This window comes from Triticum dicoccoides, chromosome 6B (assembly GCF_002162155.2).
Source record: "Triticum dicoccoides isolate Atlit2015 ecotype Zavitan chromosome 6B, WEW_v2.0, whole genome shotgun sequence".
In the NCBI taxonomy this organism is placed as follows: domain Eukaryota; kingdom Viridiplantae; phylum Streptophyta; class Magnoliopsida; order Poales; family Poaceae; genus Triticum; species Triticum dicoccoides.
This window is the reverse complement of record NC_041391.1, coordinates 665,941,023-665,949,816: the sequence shown is the minus strand read 5'-3', so window position 1 is coordinate 665,949,816 and position 8,794 is coordinate 665,941,023. Positions and strand designations below refer to the sequence as shown.

Here is an 8,794-nt window from a genome sequence, read left to right as displayed (position 1 = left end):
ACCCGAGATCCGCCGCTATCCCCACCAAAGACACGAGAGGAAAAGACCCGTCTTTCGCACCCCTGGGCCGTCCCCAGTGCCGAGACCCGGTAGGCCGGCCGAAACTGGCCTCCATCGCCTCGTCCTGCGGCACCGGGCGTGAGACGAGCTCGGTCCTGCTGCCGGGCGCGAAACGAGAATGGTCCTGCTATCGGGCGCGAGACGAGTTCGGTCCTGCTACCGGGTGCGAGACGAGTGATAGATCGCAGCAGGGAAGGGCCCATCCTTCGACGAATGTCCCGCTCGGATGACGAGGAGAGAGCTCAAAGGTCGCAACGGGCAGCCTACAGACGAGCCGACACAGGAAATCCAGTCGTCGCCGCAACCGACCTGCCAAGGACAGCAGCCACGTCGGGCCACTACCCACCCGGCGAGCTCCAAGCATCGGAGCCGCTGGGCACGCACTGCCGCACTACCAGGCCGCTGCTACCTCCACCGAGCTGCGAGGAGGAAACAGCCGACCGTGGCCCAGGCCAAGCGCAGCCCGTGGCACCAGGGAACTCAGCCTGCAGCAAGAACGCCGCCCGCCGCCGCCCCAGTCCACCCCACCACCACCGCCACCACAACCGACCCCTGCCAGCGACATGGAGAGGTCAACTGTGGCCAATGCCGCCCACAACCCCCGCTGAAGGACGAGCCGCCGGCGCCGAATCCGGCCGGATCTGGCCCGGGTCGCCCCACGCGCCACCACCTGGAGAAGATGACCCACCGCAGCCGCCGCGCGCCGTCCAGGCCCCAGGGCGCCGGAGCGCCGTTGTCCCGCGCTCCCAGCGCCGCGCCGCCGGGCCCGCGGCCACCCGACGCCCCCGCGCCACGCGCTGTCCCTCGACAGCAGCTGACCACGCCGAGGGGGAGAGACTCCCCGCTGCCACCCACGCCGGCCGAGCTTTGCCCGGCGGCACGTCGCTGCGGCGGCGGAGGTGGGAGGCCGGGAGGAGGGGACAGGGAGGAGGCGGCTAGGGTTGCCCCCGAGGTCGCTCGCGGGAGCGGCTCGGGGGAGTTTTCTCAGACCCTTTTAGCTAGGCATCACGCTACACATCAGTAGTCCATGGCAGGCAACAACCTTCAGGATGTGGGCAATGGCTTCCCAGCGAGGAATGGCACGAACATCCTAAGCGCTCTCCTTGCTGGAACAATGGCACCTCATGCCCGTATTCTAGAAAAAATGACACCTCATGCCCCGCGCCCCTCACCGACGCAAATGGCAGCCCTTCATACACCTCAGACCATCCTCCTACCTGCAAATGCAAAGATGTTGCCCTGTCACGGCAAACAAAATTGTTGCATAAACTGCAAGTGAAGAACAGCTATCTCGTCATGAGTACCATGGGTACCAACGAATTTTAGTCTTCTGACCGAGGTGGTTGAGCGAAAACCTCGTCGCGATCACCGAATCCGTGCCGCAGCTGCACTCAACAGTGAAAAGATGCTACACCAACTGAAAACATTGTGTGCTGCATGTCTGCACTGGAAAAAGAAGTTCAGACGACTTTCCCGGTTTCAGAGCCTTCAGCTTACCTGAACACCTATATCTTGATCCCAGCCTTGATCAGCATCCTGTACGTCGGCAGCATTGACAACTCAGAGTCGTTCCATGTCTTGATGAGCACATCTTTGCCAATGTCAAAACATCCCCTGCTTGTTAATTAATCTTCAATGCCCCAGGCCCCCAGCCATGACAAGAACGAAGAAGAAAAGTTTGTCTGGATCTGGAACTGAACCTACAAGCAGTCCACCTGTAGTGTTGGCGTGCATGTGCACGTCGAGCCAGCTGTAGTACTTCTCGGCGTAGGTCTCCGTGCAGGGGTCGTAGCTGTTGGACCTCTGGCGGATGAGGGTGTCCTTGGACCTCGGCACGGCGGTGGAGCTGCGGGATGCCGCCGACGAGGCATGGCTGGAGGGCGTGTAGATGTTGTAGTGGCCGATGGTTGGCATAGCTCATGATGCGGTTGCAGGCATTCGAGACGTTAGCACTGCTGAAGCTGCACAACTTAAGGAAGGCCCGGTATAATGGCGTGCATCCAGCCGTCCACCAGTAGTTCACCGTGCCGACGTTGTCGTAGTAGTTGTGGGCTTGTCGGTCACCGCATTCCCCACCTGGGTGCATCACGACCAACAGAAATATGGAAGATTCAGTGCGATCAATCCACCGGTGGAATGCTGTAGCAGAGCTTTTGAGTGTGGTGCTCACAAGGATTCCCTTCAGGTTGATGAAGGGATTCAGCAAATAGTGAATGGAAGTAGTACAATCTTCCTCGCCAACTGGGGCACGTAGTGGCCTGGAGGCAGAAGGAGTTGAGCCAAGAGTGAATGGAAGTAATACTTGTCAGGTGACAATGGTAATAATTCCTGTCATGGTGCTTGTGTGACGGTTATCATAGAATTTTTCTTCTGGTGCTCTGAAAGCCAGAGAACTATGGAAAGAAGGCTACCACACTTACACGGAGTTCCCAGTGCTACACACACTCACCGGTGTAGCTTTCTCCGGCAGTATAGAAATCCCGTTGCCGGTACTGCGGAAACCGCGACATCCAGCTGATCAAGAACTACAGCGAGCCTTGAGCTGCGGCTCATTCGACGGGCACATCAAAATCACTAGATTCTAACAATAAAAAAGATATACATAACCGAAACTTGTTATAGAATGGAGGACTACCGTACTGGTTCTCTTGTCGCCGGAAGTCTTGAGACTGGAGGAGGTGTTGAAGCAGGCGGTTTGCCTCTGCATTCAGTTAGTTCAGCGAATCACCTGTGCTGAACGCATCATAAGAACAGCAGCAGTGGTATGGTATCTGAGGCTGCTGGCCGGCTCACTTCTGCCATGAGTACTTGTTGAGGTAGAGCCCCGTCCCGTTGGGTTTGATCTGGAATGGGCCGATCTCCTCGGATGCGTCATAAGCCACCGAAGAGCATCCAGGTCCTGAGAACAAAGTTATTCAGAACCCCACTAGTGGAAGTAAGTATAAGAAAATATGGTTACACCCTCAGAGGAGAATTAATTGACACAACCTCCATACAATGTCCTAGTGGAAGTTAATGATGCAGAAGTGTAATGTGGGCATCTCAAGTAGGGCCATGCAGGCAAAACCACACTGTAGTCGACAGAGCATAAAGGCAAAAGCTATGGCCAGAGACAGCCAACAGCAGTGGCAGATACTATTCAGAGCGGACCACAATCATTAACGGTGCCGACGGATGATAAACAGGCTACAGTGACGCTCACTTTCCTGGGCCACACTCACTGCGTGCCTGTAGAAGGAGGTGGGAAAGTTTCAGATCATACTGTATCACATTAGCTGTCGATTACAGGTTTCAGTCACTCGAGCAGTGCTACTGGTTGTCGAATCAAGGGTTACAGCAGCGTAGAACTGTAATTTTCAGCTCAAATGCGTCCCCCGATGCAGCGTAAATAATTTCCAATGCGGTAGTAGATGGCACCATCGAGTTAGGCAGCTCTCTTCACCAGCCTTTACTCGCTTCTCACGCGCACACTGCACACAAACGCAGCTAGCTCCCGATCGAGTGAACCCACAGAGGATTAAAGGAAGGGGATGGCGACGAGCGCCGCGTCGGGGGTGATGAACCCCCTCATCGGCAAGCTCACCAAGCTGATGGGAGACGAGTACAAGAAGCTCAAAGGGGTGAGGAAGGGGGTGGCTTTTCTCAGGGACGAGCTCAGCGCCATGAACGCTGCCCTTGAGAAGCTGGAGTTCATGGAAAAGCTCGAGCCAGGTACAAAGGACTGGAGGGACCATGTCTCGGCGCCAGTGCAGACTTCGTGAAGAGGATGTCTCGGCGCCTCAAGACGCTGAAGGTGCGCCACCGGATTGCCGGCGAGATTCAGGAGCTTAAGGCTCGTGCAGTAGAGGCAAATGAACGGCGATTAAGGTACCACAAGATCCTGGCACTTTACCTATGTTTCCTTTGTCCCCCTTCTTTCTCCTTCTCTCCAAGATCCGGCGGCCTCGCCGGCCGGGGTCCCGTGCTCCTCTTCGTTAGTTTAGTAGTAGTAGTTTTGGTTGTTGCATCCCTGGTGATTTTAGGATTTCTACACTCCCCAAAAATAAACCAGATCTGGGAAGCAGATCCATGCTCCTCTTCGTTAGTTTAGTAGTACGTAGTAGTTAGGAAGCAAATCCGAGGCCCTGTGCTGGGCTATTGCAGGCGATACTTGGGATCCTTGGTCATGTGCCCTCCTCCCCCGTGAGTTTTGGTGCAGGATTGCCGTTGCTTGTCCATGGATCTGAACCCTTTTTCTTTATCCTCTTCTTTCTTTGGTGTGTTTGTTCATCATTCCAACAACATCCCCTGTTCTCTTTTCATCCTTCAAAATCCCTTCAGTTCTTCAACTCTGTATCCTTCAAAAAAAGTTCTTCAACTCTAGATGTCGAAAATCTGGCACAGAGGGTTTGGGACCACTGTTATGGTTATGCACTGAAGGAAGGACCTTCTCTGTCCATGCATGGACTCAACAATTTGTGAGGTGCATCTTCATCTCACAAATTTGGGGTTCCCTAAAATGAAGATGTGGGTGGCGGGGAAGGGTTGGAGTGGGTATTTGGGCCATAATCTCCCAAAACAGAGGACATTATGGACACGTGTAACATGTTTGAGGTGCAACACCATGTGATAAATATATGCAATTGTAACTCCCTCCTTTGACATTCTAATCAATTCCAGGTACAAGATTGAAGATTGCAATACTAGTTGTGGCTCTGTGGATATTGATCCGAGGATTTCAGTGATGTACAAGGACGCTGCTGGACTTGTGGATACTGATGGCCCAAAGAAGGAGGTTGCCAGTCTGTTAGCAGTCACCGAGAAGAAGCTGAAGGTGGTGTCCATCGTGGGATTCGGAGGACTGGGTAAAACTACCCTTGCTAATCAGGTGTATGATGATCTCGAAGGGCAATTTGACTGCAAGGCATTTATTCCTGTCTCTCAAAAACCAGACATGCCACGGCTTCTCAATAGCCTAAGATTAAAGCTTGGGATAAATGAGTCCTCTGGTATTTGTGAGGTGCAAGACATCATCGGTCAACTTAGAAAACACCTTGCAAACAAGAGGTATAGTTACATCTTTACTTCTACAAGCATTCTTTCATTTCTGCACAATAGTTTTGAGTAATAGTTTAACTAGATTTAAGTTTACGCCCTATGTTTCCAAACGTATTTTGGCTGTCCACATATTAGCTTTACTATGAATGTTTTTTTACAATGAAAGACAAATCATTATAAAATCATCAGAATTGGAAAGTGTGTTCCAACACAGATCCAACGGTATCAATTGGTTGTAACATTACTCACATAATATTAGATTAATTCTCTATCAAAGAATTTGAGAAATCAAAATGTACCTGACATACAGAAAAACCAAGGGAGAAGTGCAAGAATGCCTTACAGTCAAGTTGCCCTCCAAGATCATCAGCCAACCGATGTGTCATTTACACAGAACTAAAGTTTAGATCAGTTTGCAGAATTCATCAATGCCATAGAGAATTATAAAGTTCCATCCCCTAGGTTATTTGTCCCGGATCTACATGTTAATGATACCAGATTAGAACACAGAAGGGAAATTTTAATTGCGAGTTCTCCGCCCTTTTGAACATGATACTTAATTAGTGTGCAGAATTATAATTCGCACTGCCAAATGATCATTGGTTTGTTCATTATAGTAGTCATTTAAACGTGATATTAGACAGCTATGCAAAATCAAAGTCTAAATCATGGACTGCTCGCCTGCCACTGTACTGAACTTGTAGGTTCTTAGTAAATACTCCCTCTGTCCCAAAATACTTGTCCCAAAAATGAATAAAAATGGATGTATTTAAAACTAAAATACGTGTCGATATATCCATTTCTTCAACAAGTAATTCCAGACGGAGGGAGTATTTCGTATAAACAAAGTTGTCAATGTGATGAAGTAGGTTGCTTGTATGTAACATTAAAGAAATATGTGGAGTTGATATCTGGATCAGCAAATGTTTATATTAGACCTGTAGGAAGACCTACAGTCCAAACAGCATTTTCATGCGGTGTTAAATTAGGAATATGCCAGTGATCTGCAAATAAGAAATACAATGTATACCATATTGACCGCTCTCAGTACTGAATGTGTCATCATACAGCAGCAAAACAGTTGTTATGGAAAGTTGGCAATGATCTGTTTTGATGAAAAAATAAATGTAAAACCTGTTATTTTGAAGTCAAATTTTAACACGTCATGCAAGCTGTTACTGTTATTTTGGCTTTAATATTACACCAATATGTCTAACTTATCCATAAGAATGGCATTTGCATGGCGTGTTTTTCCCAAGGTTATTTGATTTTATTGATGCTTTAACCTGCAATATTTTTCGATGCCTCCTAATGCAATTTATTACACCATATTCAACAGGTACTTTATTATAGTCGATGACTTGTGGGATTAAGAAGCATGGGACATTATAAGATGTGCCTTTCCAGAAGATGGTAACGGGAGTAGAGTAATAGTAACCACACGAGTGGAAGCCGTTGCAATCTCAGCATGTTCTTATCACTATGAACACATCTACAAAATGAAGCCCCTCAGCTCTGAAAATTCGAGAAGGTTATTCACGAGCAGAGTATTTGGGTCTGAAAACAAGTGTCCATCTAATTTTGAGGAAGTTTCAAATGAAATTCTGAAGAAGTGTGGCGGATTGCCACTTGCAATCATTACTATAGCTAGCCTATTGGCTTCCCGTCGAGAAAGATCAAGGAATGATTGGGAGAACATACGGAATTCTTTGGGTGCCCAGTTTTCCATAAACCCCACACTGAAAGGGATGAGGAGTATATTAAACCTCAGCTATATGAATCTTCCTCTTCATCTCCGCACTTGTTTTCTTTACCTTGGCATGTATCCAGAGGACTATGAGATTTTGAGGGATGAACTAGTCTGACAATGGATGCCGAAGGCTTTGTCAGTAATTTGCATGGAACAAATTTGGAGGACGTTGGGATAAGTTATTTCAATGAGCTAGTCAATAGAAGCCTGATTCAGCCTGCAGACAAATACGGGCAGGTGTGTTGCAAAGTACACGATATGATGCTGGATTTGATCCTAAGCAAGTGTGCAGAAGATAATTTCAGTAGTGTGGCATATACTTCTGAAGACATAGCAAGACTGTGTGACCGCACGTACAAGATCCGTCGGTTATCCCTGATATCACGTGCTGACATAACATCAAGTGAAACAATATCATGGACAGTTTCGGATAGCACATCACAAGTTTGGTCATTGGTATGTTTCGGAGGTTGCAAGTCCATACCTCGTCTTTCTCAGTTAAAGTATATCCGTGTGTTATCCTTTGAATGTCCAAATTCATTTGGGGATTCACATGTGGACCTCACTGCTATCAGCCAATTGTTTCAACTGAGGTATTTAAAGGTTTCAGAGCATTACTATCCAAAGCTTCCCACTGAAATTCGGGGGCTTGTGCATTTGGATACATTGGATGTAGCACGTGGAAGCATCCCGTCAGACATAGAGCACTTGCCCCGCTTGTCTAATCTAGCAGTGGGTTGGTATGGGGAGATAGGGCTACCTGAAAGGATCGGGATCATGGAATCACTTCGCACACTCCATGGTTTCGAACTGCAGAGGAGTCCGCTGGAGGCTCTTCAGGGCCTTGGTAACCTGACTAATCTGAGGAGTCTGAAGCTTTTTAACTTGGATGATGATGAGTGCAATCTGCTGGAGAAGGCGGCGAAGTTTGATGCTTTGGTCTCTTCTATTTTTAAGTTACGCAACCTCAAATATCTCATGATGAGAGGCCATCATGATGGGATTACTATTCTTGGAGGACTGCCATCCCTCGTCCACCTCGAGCTTCAAGTTGTGACATTCCCTAAAGAAGAGGCTGTAATCATGAGCAAGGGATTATTCCCAGTTCTGGAGCGCCTTACATTCCTCTCTGACGAAGATGTTATAACATATCTGCGGTTCGAGGCAGGAGCTATGCCCAAGCTACAAGAGCTCAGTGTGCATCTCAGAGTGCCGCAGTGGGGTGGAGCTGCACCAGTTGGTACGGAGCACCTGTTAGCCCTCCAGCAAATCAGTTTACTTGTATTCGGCACCAAGAAGGAATCTCGTGAATAAGTGAATCTTGAAGTCCAGTCTGCGTTTAGGAACTCCGTGCAACTGCACCCAAGACCTCCTTCCGTGGATATTACCTGTGTATTGTGAGTGAAGCATGAACGGATCACGTGCACTCAGCAGTCTGTCTCTGGACAGGACAAGGCTACAGCCTCTACTGTAACTCACATCATTTCCTCTGCTATATGTTGTACACTTTTTCCATTCAGTTTCTCCGGTGTTTGATTTCTTGAGTGTTATATAACATCAATATTTCCTTAGTGTTGAGGGGGTATGAAACCTCAACCATTGTGTTGTTGTATATCCAGAAAATCACGTTAATAATGAGGTATTATTTGGCTTGTGAAATGGCTAGGGAAACGGATAGTACCTTGCAGGGACAACCATAGAACTGGTCTTTAAAAATCCCCAAACTAATTTGAGCCCGATTTTTTTCCAAATCTTAGTTTCTGTCTTTTTTAGTATATCTTTCGCTTCTGCTAAAGCTAACGACCTGTCACCTACCTACTGATTACTACCTACTGATTACTGCATGCAAAGATGTTACCCTGTCACGGGCTCACGGCAAACAAACTTGTTGTACTCCGACCGAGGTGGTCGAGCAAAAACCGTCATGAGAGCATCTCCAACAGCCGC

The 8,794-nt window shown here is 48.4% G+C and overlaps 1 protein-coding gene and 2 pseudogenes across 1 annotated transcript; 2 read left to right on the top strand and 1 right to left on the bottom strand.

The window, feature by feature from the left end:
- Positions 1-1,006: 1,006 nt before the first annotated feature.
- Positions 1,007-2,570, bottom strand: LOC119323361 (annotated as a pseudogene).
- An 860-nt stretch (positions 2,571-3,430) lies between these two features.
- LOC119323360 lies at positions 3,431-8,459 on the top strand (annotated as a pseudogene).
- On the top strand, positions 6,931-8,506 carry LOC119323358 (disease resistance protein RGA5-like). The gene has a single exon (XM_037596997.1). It carries the CDS (start codon positions 6,965-6,967, stop codon positions 8,159-8,161), a length of 1,197 nt encoding a protein of 398 aa, XP_037452894.1. The 5' UTR covers positions 6,931-6,964; the 3' UTR covers positions 8,162-8,506.
- The last annotated feature ends 288 nt before the right edge of the window (positions 8,507-8,794 follow it).